The sequence below is a fragment of the Elgaria multicarinata genome, chromosome 11 (genome assembly GCF_023053635.1).
Source record: "Elgaria multicarinata webbii isolate HBS135686 ecotype San Diego chromosome 11, rElgMul1.1.pri, whole genome shotgun sequence".
NCBI lineage: Eukaryota > Metazoa > Chordata > Lepidosauria > Squamata > Anguidae > Elgaria > Elgaria multicarinata.
In genome coordinates, this window is record NC_086181.1 from 37,423,413 (window position 1) to 37,442,643 (window position 19,231).

The 19,231-nt window shown below is 42.6% G+C and overlaps 1 protein-coding gene across 1 annotated transcript; it reads right to left on the reverse strand.

Annotated features, from left to right (window-relative positions):
- Window positions 1–5,220: 5,220 nt before the first annotated feature.
- On the reverse strand, window positions 5,221–18,219 carry LOC134405746 (vomeronasal type-2 receptor 26-like). Its single transcript, XM_063136998.1, has 6 exons — window positions 18,014–18,219; window positions 15,890–16,067; window positions 11,658–12,509; window positions 8,497–8,724; window positions 6,913–7,039; window positions 5,221–6,122 (listed from the first exon to the last, which is right to left on the reverse strand). Exons 1-6 carry the CDS (start codon window positions 18,217–18,219, stop codon window positions 5,221–5,223), a joined length of 2,493 nt encoding a protein of 830 aa, XP_062993068.1.
- Between the last annotated feature and the right edge of the window lie 1,012 nt (window positions 18,220–19,231).

Consider the following 19,231-nt stretch of genomic DNA (forward strand, 5'->3'; position numbering starts at 1 on the left):
GGTTTCAACAGAGGCAGCAAGGTTTATTTTCATTTTATTTTTTGTCATCTTCTCTACTCCTGAATATACATGGCCATAGGCACACATCAGTGTGCATGCACTAGGAGTATTATTCTCATTGCATTCAAGCTGTGTCTTGTTTTGCTTTATCACTCCCCACTCTGGAATGTACCACAGAGCAGTGTGAACACTACGCTGGAGAGGGTGCTCAGGAGCTATTGTGTTGAGTGCCAAGGTCTTTTCTGCATTCTGCAGCTCAACCAGGGTTTTCATAGGACAGTCAGACATTTCAGCCACAAACTTCTCCAGAGCCCTTTGGAAGCCATTCAGATCCATCAGTCTCCAGGGGTGGACCATTTCAATAGGTACCCCAACCTTGCAGAGCTGGGTGTAAGCTGCCATAAGTCTAAACCTCAGCAGGCAATTATCTGACCATGACGAAGGGGCTGATTCAATGTCCTTCACCTTCACTTCACCTTCTCCATGTCCACTTGAGAAAACCAAGTCTAGAACATGTCCTGTTATATGTGTTAGGCTGATGCCATGCTGGGACAGTCTACTCAGGAAGTATCAGCACCAACACTCACTGCTTACTTTATTTCTCTGGCTGTTTTGGGAATGCGCCTTCATCTTTATAAATCTGAAGACAGCAAAAGGGTCAAGGAGATATAAGATGAGAATATAAATCTACCTATCGAGACAAGGTGTGTCTCAACACGTGCACGCGTGCACACACACACACACACACACACACACACACACACACACACACACAGAGTAATCATTTCAATATTACCCTTATGAGTTATAACAAATAACCGAAAACAAACTATTATCCCTCATAATTACAAAACTTGGCACCTACATTATACGCTTTTAGATGCCAGGTGAAGACCTTTTTATTCTCCCAACATTTTAACAATCTATAAATTTTAAATAACATGGTTTTAAATTTGTAATTTTGCATTGCTGCTGTTTTTATCTGGTTGAGCTTTTATATTGTATTTTATATTATGGTTTTATACTGTTGTTTTATACTTTGAATGGTTTTAATTTTTGTGAACCGCCCAGAGAGCTCCGGCTATTGGGCGGTATAGAAATGTAATAAATAAATAAATAATAAATAAATAAAACTATGCAAAGGCATGTCATTTTACAGATCTGACATACGTCAGGGAATTCTTAAAGAACAAGTTGCAGTGCCAAAAGGATGCTTGGGATATAAGTTCTCAGACTATTGAAATGGTGATGAAGATATCAATAATGATAATTATGATGATAATGAAGATATCAATAATGATGATTATGATGATAATGATGACAACATAGGAGGGTAAATCTGCCTTTCTAGAATAAATGAAAGGCAGATGCAGTCTCTCATTCCCACCACATTGAAATTTAAGGCATATTGATCTCCCTACCTGAGAATATATTATTATTATTATTATTATTATTATTATTATTATTATTATTATTATTAATTTCTTACCCCCTCCAGTTGGATTGAGGTGGAGAACAACAGTAAATATAAAATACATAAAATTGAATTAAGAATGGGCTTGATATATCTCTCAGTCATTCTCATTACCCTTAATATAGTACTCCTAATTTGTTTCTCCTTGTTTTAATCTTTTCAGGGTTACTGAAGACGACACCTCTGTCGAAATGTGTTTGACCTGTTTTTTACTATTTTGTTTTAAACTATTTTGTGCACACTTGTATACTATACGGCTCTTATTAGTTTTTATGTGCTATTTCTGCACTTTCAATGTGTATCAATGTTCATTATAGCCATCAAGCATTGGTGATAGTATTTTGTAAATACAACAATTTTCCTTAACTCCTGTCTTGTTGATATTAGCCTATTTTGTTAAGGACCATACCCTTTTTTCTATATTTAAGAACATAATATACATTGTTAAAACATTCTAAAAACATCCTAAAATTCCCCTGGATAGGCCTGGCGGAAGAGATCAGTCTTGATAGCTTTCTTGAATGCTAATATACTGTCAAGTTGATGAATCTCCTTCAGCAGGCCATTCCACAGTCTGGGAGCAGCAGAAGAGATTAAATGATTAAAACAACAAAGAGTTAGAATCTATTTCTCAGAACCACAAAGGCTTGGCATAATAGTTCTGTTAATCTTTAATAGGGGCCTCATCTACACCAAGCAGGATATTGCAGTATGAAAGCAGTATATAAAAGGCAGGAGCTACACTACTGCTTTATAGCAGTATAGAAGTGCACTGACAACTGTTGGGGCCCATTGACACAGGCCATAGCTAGACCTAGGGTTTATCCCTGGATCGTCCAGGGGTCAAACCTGTTCATCTAGGTGACACACAGGGGATCCAGTGCTCAGGCAGGGGCGAACCCTGGATGACCCCAGGATAAACCTTAGGTCTAGCTGTGGCCACAGACCATATACTGCTTCCATACCACTATATCCTGCTTGGTGTGGCTCCTGCCTTTTATATACGGCTTTCATAGTGCAATATTCTTCTTGGTGTAGGTGAGGCCACAGGCTAGCATGGCTACTACTTTGGAAAAAATGATATGGTTAAGAAATATTACATGAGATCATCATGGAGGGCATAAGAGGGGTGAGATCTGAAGCTTGCAGGGTTGGAAAATATGAAGATCTGTGAAATAATACCAGCAATGATGATGTCTCCTGACTGATAATACTTGTGGCTGATTGAAAGAGGATCACTGAATTTACAGTTAGCAACCGGAACATCACACACTATCGGAAGTAGTTGCATGAATACCAGCAGTATAAGAACCAGCACCTTGCTTGAACATCTTCCTTTGAGAGCCCAATTTGCATGATCCTTCATGGTCCTTCAGGTTCCCTTCAATAGTTCAGCCTGGTTTGCCTGACCTCTCAGTCAGTTTATTCAGAGTTGGGACTATACACTGCAATTGATCAGCAATCAGACTGATATTTTTATCCCCTGATCTCAATGGTACAGGGTTTATTAATAATTTCCCTCTGTATCGGTTCGTTGTTTTGCTAGTGGCAATTGGAACTCCCTTGGGCCATGGAGAAGAAGTAGACTTAATCATCACCACTGTAATCATTGTGGGGGAGATAATCACCTATTCAGAATTACAGGTTCTTTGCAACATTGCTGAAGAAAGCAAATTCATCACACATTTCATCAGAAGCTTCCTATGATCTTCCCCAGTGGGACAGTAAGAGACTTGTAATAACTGGAATAACTTGTAATGACTTAGGGGAAGGCTGCAGCTTAATCATAGAGCACAAGCTTTATATGCAGAAATAGGAAAATATAAATGTGATAGAAGAAAAAGTTTGGGCACAACTGTCAAAACTAGAATGCTTCAAAGTACAAAAGGAAACTGAAGTTGTCATGTAATAACCAACTTTTCCCTCCTTCTACAGTAAATTGCCAATTCAAAAAGGCAGCATAATCCACCGCCCCCATTCAACTTAGTTTAAACGAAATATCTGGTTGATTTTCTTCTGGATTGATTTCCCCCAACCCTACACCACAAATAAAGACACAGAAAATGGACTGAAGTAAGAGTCACAAACTTTATTAAGTTTTTACACAGAAATGCAAAATAGTTCCTAACTTCACAATTAAAGTGTGCATCAGCAAGCTAATCCAAACAAAAATGTAATTACAGTTCTTACTACAAGTGCCATGCACAAATGCTGTGCCAAATTTTGTTCTCCAATTTCTCAAATGTGTTGCTCCTCCGTCAAAGAGGCTTCCATTTTGTTGCTTTCTTAGAATTTATTTCGGTGCTGTTTGGTGGAGGTTGGGACGTTGCAATCACCCAACTGAGTCCAGGAGTCCAATGGACTCACCCCACATCTGTCTCTTGGACCTAGTTGGGTGCCCACAGTGTCTTCAAGGACCCATGCTCCCAGCACCTGTAAGACCTCATGAGCGCTTGGTGCTGTCCACCCAGAGATTGCATATTTCTTCCCATTTCATAAATGGTGGCTGTAAATGCCCCATTTATGCAAGAGTAAAAGTGTCAGTGCTCATGCAGCCCAACCGGTGGGTGTGGATGGTGGTGGGGATGGGGCCAATGTGTGATGAATCAGATGTGGGTGAGTTCGCCCACCCCTCCCCAGTTGCTCACACTTTAAGACCTGAAAAATCTTGTCAAAGAAGCTTGTATTTTTATGGCTCAATGTGTCATCTGATCAGGGTCACTGATTAGCTCAAAATGTTTAACCACTGTGGCTTAGAGTGTCATCAGAACAGGTGCAGTGAGTGACTGCATAGACCCTGTCCAGATGACACTCTAAGCCACAGTGGTTAAGCACTTTGAGCTAAACATTATGGCTTAGTGTGTTATAAGAACCATGACTCAGCATGTTGTGTGAACCATTCCTAACCATGGTGGCTACATAACCACGGTTTAAACATGCTCATTAACCATTCATTGCAAAAGGGTTAGTGGCATGTTAGCTTAGCATGTTGTCTAGACATGTCCACTGACGCTATTCATACAACACACTAAGCCACAGCGGTTAAGCATTTATAGCTAAACTTTATGGCTTAGCATGTCATATGAACCATCACTAACCATTTGATGCAAAACATGGCTTAGTGTGCTGTCTGAACAAGCCCGTGGTTTATTTGGTACATACAAAATTAACTAGAATATGAATAAAACTACAGAAAGGTTTTGAACTGAGACTGCATTTTAACTAATAAGAACAAGGCTCTGCAGTCTAATGAATACCACAACAATTATGAGGTACCATGAGTAAACAGGCAGAAATGAAAACCAAAACCTAAACCAGGAATTCATCATTTAAATTTGGGGATCATTAAGAGATGTGAAGAAAATTTCATGTAAATGGACTAAATTAATTTGCCTTCCCTAGTTTTTGGATCAAATACGCCATTTTTACAATCATTCCACTAGAAAATCGAATAAATGCAAAAGCAGAAAACAGATTCAATCGATCATGATTACTTCCCATTGAATCCAATTTCAGAAACTAAGGCCCTTTCTACACCTAAGGATTATCCCAGGAAAATGGAGGAATCATCTCTGCCTGATCCCGGGATCTGCTGTGTGTCATTTGGATGTACAAGGATGATCCCTGGATGATCCTGGGGTGGGGAAAGCAGGTGTAGAAACGGCCTAATTTGAATCCCACTGCATATGAAGGGACATACTCATAGCTCATTTTAACTAGAACAGGCATATATAGTTTTATATTCATTAATAATGTCTTCTCATTAGCTGCTGTTTGTTATTCAAATCACGCCTTACCACAATGATATAGCATTTGGGAGGGAATATGCAGCCCAGTAACCCAGCACTAGAGGCCAAAATGGAGAAGGTCTCCACAGCCACCATGTATTTTCCTTTTGTGCTCAGGTAAGTTGGAACAAAAGTCAGCCAAACACTGCAGAAGACTAACATGCTGAGGGTGATAAATTTGGCTTCATTAAAACTATCAGGTAAGTTTCTGCCTAGGAAAGCCACTGTGAAGCTGATAATGGCCAGGAAACCCATAAAACCCAGGACACAGTAGAACATGATAGCCGAACCTTCATTACATTCCAGTATAATTTCTTCAGTCATTGAATGCATGTCAAAATCTGGAAATGGCGGAGATAGAGATAGCCAAACTGCAGAAATAGTGACTTGAGTAAAGGAGCTGGAAAGGACAATGGAATTAGCCAGTCTTTTCCCTACCCATCTCCTCATTCTGGACTCTGGCTTGGTGGCCATGAAAGCAAGAACCACAGTGATGGTTTTGGCCAAAACACAAGAAACGGCCACTGAAAAGATGATGCCAAAAGCAGTTTGTCGAAGGAGACAAGTCACCTTCTCAGGTCGGCCAATGAATAGTAAGGCACAAAGGAAGGAGAGCAGAAGGGAGATAAGCAGAGTGAAGGTGAGGTTTCGGTTGTTGGCTTTGACTATGGGCGTGTCCTTGTGCGTAATGAAGATCGAAAACACCAAAATTGTGATGAAAGAAAAGGAAAGAGCAATGATAGCCAAACTGATCCCCAAAGGGTCTGTGTAAGTCAGAAAACTGATGACTTTGGGAATGCAAAAAGCCTGATCCTTGCTTGGAAAATGATCTTCTGGACATTCATCACAGTTATCCTGGTCTGAAAAAGAGACACATATTTTAAATACCTGACAGTGTTGCACACAGTGCAGTACAGTAACCAACCTGCCAAAGCCTGGAGGACAGCTAGCTCAAAACCTGTTTGCACCATTCTCAAGTAACTAGATGCTGAATACAAGGTCTCCCCCCCTCTCTTTTGCACCAGCAGTTTCCCTGTTCTTACCTTTGAGAACTGGTTTCTCCCCTTGTATTTTTTCTGTGTTGGGTTTAGTTATCCCCTTCATCCAAGAAGGAGTACTGAGAAACTTATCTTAAGTGCCCATTTCATTGAAGAATTTACACAGCCACTAACCACTTTTCTTTCTGGAAACAAACACCTGGGCATCAAATACCCCCCAATTCTATCTATTGATGTTTCCATGGAGCATGGCCAGGATTTACCTCACCAGATTTCTTGTGGTGTAAGTAAAGTAAAATATTTAACACAACCAAGAGGAGGAGGAGGAGGAAGAGGAGGAGCCATTAGTTTTGCCTAAAGTTTTATCTTGATATTTCACTAATTTTGAACTTAAAACACACAGATCATGATACCACAGACATATTTCAGATTGAAGGGCATTTTCCTACCATGGGATATATTGGAAAATGGCTTGAGGTAATAAATGCAACCAAAATACTTGCGTGCATAGTTTGGGGGTGTTGTCAGATAAGGGTTTAATGGCAAACACCACTCAACTGTGAACACATGAGAGAAATGTCTCCCTATACAGCCCGATGTACACATGAATAATTAAATCCACACTTGATGCTTTAGACTTCATAGATCTTACCCTTCTGGTTTGAAATCTTCCCTTCTGGGCATGGATGACAATCATAGCAGCAAAATGGCTCCCCTTCCTTCTTTCTTTTACTATAACCGAAATGGCACAAATCATTACACAGAGAAATGGGCTGTGCCTGTGTGTCAATGAAATTTGATAATGTTTTAACATTCAGAAAACATATTTGTGGAATGTACTGGATATATCTCACTGGTTATCCTATTGTTAAATAATGTATAAATGCTGGCAAAATGGAAATGAATCTAATTAGCATGTTTGGACAAAGTTTTCAGTCAATGGTGTTCACCCTACCACATCAAGATAAGCATTTGGTAGGTGATGCATTCTTGGGAACTCAGACAATAGTTACTACTGGAAACTTTTGATAATATGAAAAAAGGCCAATGTTTCCACTCTTTACAGATCTCGGCCCATCTCTGTATCACTGAAACACTTTACAATGTCTCTGTTCAGATGGCATTCTAAGCCATGCTTAGGCCGCTAACCTTTTTAAAGCAAATGGTTAGCGAATATGTTTAAACCATAGCTATGCAGACACCATGGTTAGGAATGTTTCACAAAGGCAGGAGCCACGCTACTGCTTTATAGTGGTATTGAAGTGCACTGACAACGGTTGGAGCCCTTGACACATACCATATACCACTTTCATGCTGCTTTCATAGTGTTATATCCTGCTTGGTGTAGATGTGTCAAAGGGCCCCAACAGTTGTCAGTGTACTTCAGTCCCACTATAAAGCAGTAGTGTGGCTCCTGCCTTTTATATACTGCTTTCATAGTGCAATATCCTGCTTGGTGTAGATGAGCCCTAAGTCATGGTTCACATGACACACTAAGGCCTCATCTACACCATGCATGATATTGCACTATGAAAGCAGTATATAAAAGATAGGAGCCACACCAAGCAGGATATACCGGTACAAAAGTGGTATATGGTATATGTCAATGGGCCCAAACAGTTGTCAATGCGCTTCAATATCACTATAAAGCAGAAGTGTGGCTTCTCCCTTTTATATATCGCTTTCATAGTGGAATATCCTGCTTGGTGTAGATGAGGTCCAAGTCATAATGTTTAGCCCAAAATGCTTAAACCCCATGGCATAGTGTGGTGTCTGAACAGGGTCATCGCCATTTGTAGAAATTAATGAATAAATCAATATTCTTCCCCTTGATATGATTGATCAGTATTGCATGGTTGCATTTGATTTACTTATGCTGCTATATGTAAATAAGTAACTTTATCATGGATGTATTTATGCTGTTAAACTTTACATTTCCTACACATGCCTAATTGGAACTCAATTGCACAGTATCCAGTTTTAACCTTGTAAACCATCTTGAGTCCCAATATTGGGAAATTTCATGTAGGTGAGTTCAAACTGAGTCACAGCATTAGAGGCCACAATTTTTTTTAGAAGAGTTCAGCTTCTAGATTTTCATAGGTGAAAGGATGGGATGGGTCACAGGTAAATTGCAGAGCACAGTGCTAGAAGTATTTCAGTGCCTGAACCATTATCTACTTCTTGAAAAGTGGGCAAATGATTCAATGCCTCCCTAACGGTGAATGGACCATACCTGGTTGTAGGTGCTGGGCCATATAATAGCATCTACAGCAATGGTAGCTGTTTGTCCTCTGGGGCCACTAGGGTCAATCTCTCCAACTTTGACTCTAAGAAAAGATTTGTTTGGGAATGTGACCCAGTTGATAATATCAAACGCTGCTACCAATTCCCCATTTTCATCAAAGGAAACCTTTTCTCCTGCACTGTTGTTAAATGAAACACTTCGCAGGTAGTGGTGAAGCTAAATTGAAACATTATACTGCATTATGAAACTCTTATACTGTTAATATACTAAAATCTCCTAGTGATTCATAGGGCCTGTTCAGAACACACCTTACACCAAGGATTAACCATGGTGAATAAGGCTTTTTGCTTTATTCACTGTGGTTAAAGCCATGGTTTAAGGTGTCTTCTGAATGGAGCCATTCTGAAATATCAGTAATTAATCATGCAAAAAATTAAAAGAATTATAGTACCATAACAATTGTATATGTTTTAAACTTGTAAACCATCTTGAGTCCCAATATTGGGGAAAAGTTGGAAAATAATAATAATAATAATAATAATAATAATAATAATAATAATAATAATAATAATACAAACCAGAGCGATAACAACAGGGAAAACCTAGGTGAGTATGTATATCTTCAAAGGGCATTTCAAGAGTCATTTAAAACTTGCCACCATTTCTGCCTCCCCATTTCAAATCACACATGGGAGAGGGCCACCACTGAGGAGGTCCATTTGTGTATTGCTACCTGGTGACATCCATTTGTCATGGAATGACAAGTAAGGACTCCTCAGATGAATCGTATTCTAGGATTATTGCCTCCACTGAATCATCTTCAGAGGAACAGCTTGAACCTTCAAAATCAGATGACCCCAAAGAATAAGGGATGTCAGAGGTACTAATCAAGATGGTCCAGGGCCTTCACAGGTGATGCTTTCAGATCTGCCTCTTCAAGAAGCAGAGCTCAGCTTGTGAGGAAGAGGGGGGATGCTAGCCTATGAATCTGTATTAAGATTCAGGATAGAGTAATAGTCAGGTGAAGGAGGGGTCACTTACTGAAGTGGGCTCCTATTGAGTGTAGGATTACATGCCTGCACCAGACTGGCTGAGGGCTCATCTACACCAAATAGGATATTCCACTATGAAAGTGGTATGAAAGCAGTATATAAAAGGCAGGAGCCACACTTCTGCTTCATAGTGGTATTGAAGTGCACAGCAGGATCTACACTACTGCTTTATAGTTGTACTGAAGTGCACTGACAACAGTTGGGGTCCATGACACATCTATATCAAGCAGTATATAATACAGTGAAAGTTGTATGAAAGCAATATATGCTATGTGCCATGGGTCCCAACAGTTGTCAGTGCACTTCGATACTGCTATAAAGCAGTAGTGTGGCTCCTGCCTTTTATATACCACTTTCATAACACTTTCATCGTGGAATATCCTGCTTCGTGTAGATAGCCCTGAGTGAGATGACAGGCAGTATGAGACCTAGGCCTAATGTACACCAAGCAGGATACTGCACTGTGAAAACGATATATGGTATGTGTCAATGGGCCCCAATATTTGTCAGTGCACTTCAATACCACTATAAAGTAGGGATGTGCTCCGCTTCTAATCGGACCAGCGAATTAGAAATGGAGCGGGGTGCTTCGCCTCCCCTTAAGGTGGAGGCGAAGAGGATTGGGGGGCCGGCGGAGCGTGGCGAAGAGGATCGAGGTGAAGGCGGATCCTTCGCCTCGATCCGGAGCTCCGCCAGAAAGGTAAGTGGGGTTTACCGGGCCCTGCCACTGTCGCTGTCGCCCATGCGGCAACGGCGGCAGGGCCCAGTAACCCCCCCCGCCCTCCTCTCCCTTACCTGCCTCCGTCCGCGGTCCGTCGGCTTCTTCAATTGAGCCCGCGGTTCAACCAGGAAGTCTGGGCCGCACTTGCGGCCCAGACTTCCTGGTTGAACCACGGGCTAAATTGAAGAAGCCGACGGACCGCAGACGGAGGCAGGTAAGGCCCCCCTCCCCCTTGGTCCCTTACCGGGCTCTGCCACCGTCGCCGCACGGGCGGCGACGGCGGCAGGGCCCGGTACCCCCCCGCCCTCCTCTCCCGGCCTTACCTGGCACCACTCCCCTCCACTGCGGAGCTCCGATTCGGAGCCGGAGCTCCACGGCGAAGAGGAGCGGAGTATGGGCGGAGCGGAGCTGGCCGATCCGAAATTTTTGGATCGGCCCGCGGGGCGGAGCGGGGAGTCCGTGCACACCCCTACTATAAAACAGTACTGTGGCTCCTGCCTTTTATATACCACTTTCATACCGCTTTCATAGTGCAATATCCTGCTCGGTGTAGATTAGGCCAGAGACAGGTGGGCAGGCAGGTAAGTAACGTCTCTGTCAGGCTGTAACAGTCACTTATGGGAACTGGAGCACCCAGCTAAGTGGGAAAACATTAGCTAGATGTTATAGATAGTGGCTGAATCAAGATGATACCTAGCTGGGCACCAAGAAGCAAAGGAGGCAGGGAAGCAGAGGCAGCTGGTGGTTGAGGCTGGAAGAGTGAGGAGGTAGCCGGGAGTGCCAGATGCAAGTCAGCCTTAAGCCCAGGACTCATACCTCCAGGACCCTGCTACTTTGTGCTGGCACTAGGTGGGCAAGCAGAGACAGACACACACAGACAGGCAGCAGGCAAATAACTACAAGTAATTACCAGGGGAGCACAGTCCCTCTGAAGGTGAACAAGAGCACTGCACCAAGAGACAGAAGTGAGTGTGCCTAGAAGGCAACTAGCTGGGCAGCAGAGGAAGAAAAACCAGAGGAGGAAAGGGAGGAGAAGGAGGGTGCTACAGGAATCATCGGGGATGGGCCGCCCAGGCATACGCTCGGGAAGTGGCTGCAGCACCTGGCATCATGCTAATTTGCTCAGAATGACTTTGGGCCTTATATTGTGGTGGATAAACATTCTGGGATGTTCATGGCACCTGCTATTCCTGCCACATCTGTTATCAGCATCAGGCCCTATCTAAACAAAATGAAAAAAAGAAATTTAAAATGTAATTTAAAGAATAATAAAAAAAAACCCACCCCCCACTAAAGGAATACCTACATTAATCCATGCTGGATACTGACATTGGACCTGTGTAAACTTTCCTGAGTTTGTGTGATCAGGACATTACCTGCCATGGCTGTTGATTCAGAAGCTCCTGCCTCACTCCATCCACCATTGCTCTACGTTTTGACACCGATGAATGCAGGGATTGCAAAGCATGTGCCACAGCATGGACAGCATTGTAGACACTGTAGCTGTGGCTGGTCATGCTCATTTCAAAAACAGACCCAGGAAGACTCTCCAGTTTCTCTTCCCCAGTGCAGATTTTTTCATTCTGCTTTTCTACCTCAGTGTCTGGGAACACACAGTTAAATGCCTGTTGCCAGAAGTCCCGGAGAAAACCATCTTCTTCATCTGAGGTAGGGTTTCTGTTGTGAAGAAAATTCTGGAATCCTATCACATCCTTTGAGTGAATTGCAAGGGATAGAGCACCATGGATGATGTCTATGTCCCACAACCTTTGAAGGGGAAGTGATGTGAACTCCACCTGGGCCGTCATTATCCAGACTTTTGTCTTCACTGGTATGTCGAAAGTTTCTGAAAACGCCGGAAATGTTAACAAAAATATCATAGCGGTAATTTCACCATGTAGGATCACAACATTGGCTGTACTTCTCATAATATCTGTGTATGTTTTGTCCCACTCTGCCACCTTTTCAGCAATATCAGTGTTAAAATACACAGTTGGCAATTTTTCTATAAAGTCAAAGCAGATTCCTCTCTGAGAAAACTTGGGCAGCACAGTCTCTGCAAACGTCTCTCCGCTGTAGTATGCAAAAATTACCCCAATCCAAGTCCACCTAAAGAGCAGCAGTAACTGTAGTATCCCTATATACTGGTGGTCTTCTTTAGGGAATAATGTTTGGAAGAAACCTTCTTGACTTTGATCATTCATCACAGGAGCAGAGCCATACCTGAGCTATAATAGCAGTAATAAGTATATGGAGGGAAGAAATGGGAGGATCTAACTCAAGAACAATGAGATATCTCCCTCTTTAATGAAATTCCATAGGTGAAGAAAGGGTACAGTGATGTTCTTTATTCATTACTCCATGTAAACAACAAAAGGAACATTGGTATTTACTCCGATACATTCATTTCTGCAGTGGATGGAGAATATCATTGGAGACTTGAAGAGCACTCCCTAGTGAAGGAGCAACCGACTTCCAGTTTCAGAAGATGCTACTATGGAAGAGGCAAAAGATGGAGAAAAAGCCCCCCAGCCCACCCCAAAGCCTGAAAAGTACAAGACTTAGGCAGTTGCTAGACATGGGTTTAGCCCGGGCTGATACCCGGGCTCACCCCTGTGCATCCAGATGACGCACAGGGGATCCCGGGGTCAGTCTGGGCTAAACCCTCCCTTGGCCCGGGATAACCGGCACCGTTTGTGGCCTGGTATTTCTGAAGCCCTGGGCTGAGCCCGGGGCTGCGGAAGGTCTAGCCGGTTCTATGGCTTTCCCCGGCTATGTGGCTTACTTGCGAGTAGCCAGGAGAAGCTGCTGTGCCCATTGGGCTGGGGGGGAATCACAGGGGGGGAGATGGGGGCCAGGGGGGTGGAAGAGCAGATCCGTCAGGAGAGATGGTGGGGGGGAAGAGTGGAGCCAAGGTGGGGAGATCGTGGCTGGGGGGGCGGAGGGGGCATCGGACATGACGGGCGGGTGATCGGGCAGGCATGGCAGGTGGGGGTGATCAGGCGGGGGAGGCATCAGACATAGTGGATGGGGGGGGAGAGAACGGAGCCAGGGCAGGGAGATCGCGGACAGAGGGGGGAAGGAGAATAGAGCCATGGGGGGAGATCGTGGATGGGGGGATGGAGAATTTTTTTTAAAAAAACAACAACCCCACTTACCTTTCCTGGCTCCTGCGCTGTTGCTGCCACTTTAAAAGAAAAAAAATGGCTGCCACAATGGCTCTCCTCCAGAGCTCGTTGTGGCTCGCGTGTGAATCAGGGCGAGATCTCGTTTTATTCATAACGCGAGGTCTCCCCTTCTCTCCCCCGGATTTTCCACCAGGTCTAGCAATTCCCAAAAGTTAGTCTTTTAACTTCACTATTTTAAATCTGTATTTTAAATCTGTATTTTAAAACTGCACAGATCTCTGCATTGCTGCATGATTCTACCCTGGTTGTGCTTTTATATTATATGTTTATATTGTGTTTTATACTGTTGTCTTATACTTTGATTTGTCTCTGGTTGTTTTAACTTTTGTGAACTACCCAGAGAATTTTTAAAATCTATTTATTTGCTTGTTTAATATATTCAAGCTACCTTTCAAGACCATGATTTTTTTTTATTATATTCAAGCTACCTTTAAATCCACATGGTAGAGAAAGACTTGCAAATATCAAACACCATTGAGTTTAGACAATAACCTTCTTGGACGCCAAAAGTCAATCAACTGTCTGGAGAGAAAGATTTTCTAGCTAACTGAAACATCTGTACTCTCTGAAATACAGACAAAACAGATTGTCATTCTGTCAGAAGAAGTGTTAAATTCCTAGAATTCCTGTTTTTAAACTGCTACCTAATGTGTCCTAAGGAACAATTAACCTCCATCAGTCTTGGAAATAAGAGGATGTCTTTCATTCTATTAGAACATTTTCAAAGAATCTCCAAAAGGTGATAGTGGAAGGATCTGAGATGCTTTGAGTTGTTCTAACATCAGGATGAAGGGAGAAAAAAATGTAGAGGGATTATTTTTGTATATATATTAAAAAGTGTAACAATCTAGAGGTGCTAACTGGCTCTTCTGCTGTTGTCATTGGAAACTCCTCACTGGCTTCTCAGGGCTTGGGGGAGAGGCACCTTCCTAAATAGATCGACCACTCCTCCTCTTACAAAGGCCTCCGTGAAGAAGGAGTTGTGAAGGTCCTCAGCTAGTTGAACCTGACAATACATGTCTATTCCATTTCTGAGGAGAGGGTGTATAAAACTCTTCCAAAAAAAGAAGAGGGGTTCCTCACCAGACAGCTCACCCACTGAGGTGATCAAATAGGCCATAGCTAGACCTAAGGTTTATCCCTGGATTGTCCAGGGGTAAACCTGTTCATCTAGGGGACACACAGGGGATCCAGTGCTCAGGCAGGGGTGAACCCTGGATAATCCCAGGATAAACCTTAGGTCTAGCTGTGGCCAAAGTCTTCAGAAAAAAAGTTCTGGCACTCCTTGAGTTCCTCACCATAAAGTTCACAGTCCCCTTTTTTCTTTGGGGGAGAAGTCTGGTAAGATTAACTTCTTAATGTACCGAAGTACATCCTGCTCATGTTGTACTAAACATGAGGTATCTTAGACTAATTAATAGGTTGGGGGAGGGTTATAATTCCCAAATTTAGAAGGAAAACTGTGGGCTAATGTGCTAGAATGAGAAAAGGATGAGGTGGAGAAATAGATCTCCCAGTTTTTCTCCTGGATCTGCTCACTCTTTTTCCTTGATGGGAGTGGGGGATGGGACTTCACATCTTTTCCTGGGCTTTGCCTCAGAGATGCAGTATGAAATCATCATCATCATCATTATCATCATCATCCAAGGGTGAGGCTATCTCACTGATGGTGCGTGGTGGGGGGGTCCCAGCCCTCCAGGTACTCCACACTAAGGTTTGCTGCTTCCACCTCCAGACAGGCTACATTGGCACCTGTCTGTGATAACCATTCTGCTATACTAGGGTTCAGTATCATGTGAGTGTACCACCTGGGATTCTGCCAGGTCCTCTGGAAATGAGGAAACAGTCACTCCATTACAGGTGGGCTTTTCTCCTTGGGGACTGATCCCCTGAGAAAATGTGCCCATGATCTATAATACAGTTGGTCCTCCACTGAGAGGTCCTTCCCTGAGACCTCTGAGGAGCTTGAGATGAGCATTTTGAGTGTTTTATTAAGGATCACCGCAATCCTCTGAGCCTATCAGAGTGATTAAGCTCAGTATAAATCCCATTCACCATTGTGCATGAGAGCAGGTTACTCATTGTCTGGTTTGAACAATTATCCTCAAAATTTTGGATGGAGAACTCAAGATCTAGAAGCATCTGCCTGCCAGCTGGGCAGAAATGAAATAAGTTGTTTGATCACTAGTGTTCAAGCATGATTTGCTCACTCCTGGTTATTAGTGTGAGTGGGAGGAGTAACCCGTCTAAGGCTATGTGCCTCCACTGTGGGGGGAAAAGACATCTGAGTATGGATTTGTCCTTTAAGCAGCAGGCAAGGTGTGACATTATTGTGCCATTTTCTGTCTCAGAAACCCTCAATGAAAAGACCAAAGAAGCATGATTAGCTTGAAGTTCTACGCTCCATGTCCACATCTTACCTGTGGAACCTTGTAGACACACAGAATGTTTGCCATGAAGAGACTCACATCTGAGTTAGGGCCCCCGATGACAGCCACTGCATTATCCTGCCTGTCACACTTGTAGTTAGGAATGAATCTGCCCCATGTGGAGAGAAGTTCCATTGCAGCAAGATAGATCCAGGTTGCAACAAAATGGCTGTTATAGATTTGGAAGCCCAGGGTGACGTTGGACAAACTCTGGAGGTTTTCGTTGATTTCCTTTACGGCAAACACTAAGGCCAGGGTGTGCTGGTACATCTGAGTCATGAATCTGCAATGGGATTGCCATGCTGCATCAGAGTTCCTCTGCTTCAGGAAACAGAGTGTGCTACATTTCCATTCAACAAATGTTTAGCAAATATATTGTGCAAAATAGATGGTGCGGCTCCAGTTCAGGGCAGTATGATGAAACACTGGCACACTGACGTACAAAATAGTGTGCTATGGCTCTTAGCCTTCAGTTATCACTTTATAACCTCATTTGTCCCTGTGCATTGATGTTGTTGCTACTGTACTTACTGATATTATTAAATGTATGTGTTGCATCTAACAACTAAATGCTATTTCAAAGTGACTTGCACACAGAGATAAAGATATTTCCACTTGCAAGACATGCAAACATGCCCTGTTTGCAACCCTGAAGCTGTGGGCGAGCAGGAGAATTTGTTCTCTGACAATGTTTGTAAATGTTCGAACATGCACTCACATTTCCATTTTATATTATTTTATTTTGGATTTTTTTAAAAAAATGTAGTTTCCTGTTCAGGGGCTCATCTACACCAAGCAGGCTATTCCATCATGAAAACAATATGAAAGCAGTATATAAAAGACAGGAGCCACACTACTGCTTTATAGCGGTATTGAAGTGCACTGCAGGATCTACACTACGGCTTTACTGAAGTACACTGACAACTGTTGGGGCCCATGGCACATCTACACCAAGCAGGATATTCCACTATGGAAGTGGAATGAAAGGGGTATATGGTATGTGTCAATGGGCCCCAACAGTTAATTAGGGCAACCATATGAAATGGAGGACAGGAGTACTGTATCTTTAACAGTTGTATAGAAAAGGAAATTTCAGCAGGTGTCATGCATGCAGCACCTGGTGTAATTCTCTTTTCATCACAACTCTTAAAGTTGCAGGAGCTATACCTGAGTGACAAGATACAAAAGAGGGCAGGGGCACCTAGCAAAAGGGTCTCAGAAGAGGCGGGAAGGAGGCTAGAGAGGCCTCAGAATAGCTTGTATCCTGACCTCTCCAGGATACTCCCTGCTCACAGAAACCCTCACAGAAGTTCCTGACCTCAAAGAGAAGCCATCATGGTTCTTCCATAGTGGCTGTGAAGGACAATGGGGTCTGAGCTCCAATTCCCAGCTCTGAGGTCAGAACTCTGCCCTACCACCCCTGGGATGCTGTCTAAGTCCCATGGGATCATAACCTCAAAATCTGCCTATAAATATGAAGCGTGTCTGGAAATTCATAACAATTCACATAGTACTCATTTCGTGAGTTATTCCAAATGACTTAAAGCAAAACAGAGAGCGAATACAGGTGCCAATCTCCCTCCTCTATTTTGAAAATAATAATAATAATAATAATAATAATAATAATAATTAATAATCACCCTCATCAATACAAGACAATGCAAATAGTTGTCATTCCACACATCTAACATATTGCAGGAAAGTCATAAACAATGAGTGGCAGTCACAACTCAATGCTTGGGATGTAAGCACTGGGACAATGGAGGAATAATAATAATAATAATAATAATAATAATAATAATAATAATAATAGGCACAGGAAAAGTTAATCAAGCTTTCTATAATGAAAGAAAGAGAAGTGCAGTCCCTATCACTCCCAACCAACTGAAATTAAAGTGAAATTGGTGACCTTTCATGAGAATATTATCTGGACAGATATAGGATATGATTAAAACAATAAAGAGTGACTAGCTCAGTTTCAAACTCGGATCTACAAAAGGTTTTCCCATAATAAGTCTGCAAGTCTTCAAGGTGCCCCCAAACTCATCATTAATTTGGTTGAACAGACCAACAGAGCTTACCCCTCTGGAAAGTGATATGATTAAGGAACCTTACATGAGGTCACCAAGGAGTTCATGAGAGGGATGCGATTTGAAGGTTACAGTGTTGGAAAATGTGTAGATCTGAGAAATAATGCCAGCAATGTTGATGTCTCCAGAGTGATAGTACTTGTGATTGATAGGAAGAGGGTCACTGATGAGACAGTTATCAAGCAGAACATCCCATGCTCTCTGAGGCAGTAGTGCTAATACTAAGCACATGATTATCAGCATCTTGTGTGAATAGCTTCCTTCCAGACTTCAATTTGCCTGTTCCATTGTCATCCAAGTGCCCCTGAGTATCTTGAATAACTACTCCATCAGTGCGTTCAGAGCTAGGAATAGAGAGTAAAATGGATCAGCAATAAGACGGATGGAGCCCTCTCTGCCTTAATTCCCTCAATTTATTAACTGTTTTGCTTTGTATCAGCTCATTGTTTTGTTATTGGCACCTGGAACTCCCCTGGGACATAGAGAAGAAGTAGAAGTATTTATTCTCAATATGATAATTGCAGGGGAGATAATTGCTTAATTCAAAATTGCAGGTTCTGAACCACTTTGCACAAGAAAAAAGTTCCTCACACTTCTCAGCAGAAGTTTCCTCTGGTGTTCTTCATTGAGAGAGCAACAGTCGCATAATAACATCCAATCCAACATATCCATAGCCTCAACTGAAAAACTGAAGTAAAGTTTTGTGTCATCAGCATATTGAAAACATACTCCAAAACTCCCACACAATGGTTGCATGTAGATGTTAAATATCATGGGGGACAAAACTGAGCTCTGAGGAACTCTATGCCGGAAATTCCATGGGTCTGAGCAATATTCCCCAAGCAACACCTTATGGAGCCGGCCATCGAAACAGGAGTGGAAATATTGCAATGCAGTACACCTCACTCCCAGCTCAGACAGTCATTCCAGAAGGATACTATGGCTAATGGTATCAAAAGCTGCAGAGAGATCAAGGAGAATCAACAGTGTCACACTCTCCTTGTATTTCTCCCAACCAAGGTTATTATACAGGTTGATCAAGACTGGCACCATGTCAAAACCAGCCCTGAACCCCAACTGAAATGTACCCAGATAATTGGTCTCATACAAGAGTTTTCGGAGCTGGCTGGTCACCATCCGCTCTAGGACCTTGCCTAGGAAAAGAACAACTGGGCAAAAGCTGCTAAGATCTTCTGGGTCCAGGGAGGATTTTTTTCCTTCTTTTTTTGTAATATTTGGGTTT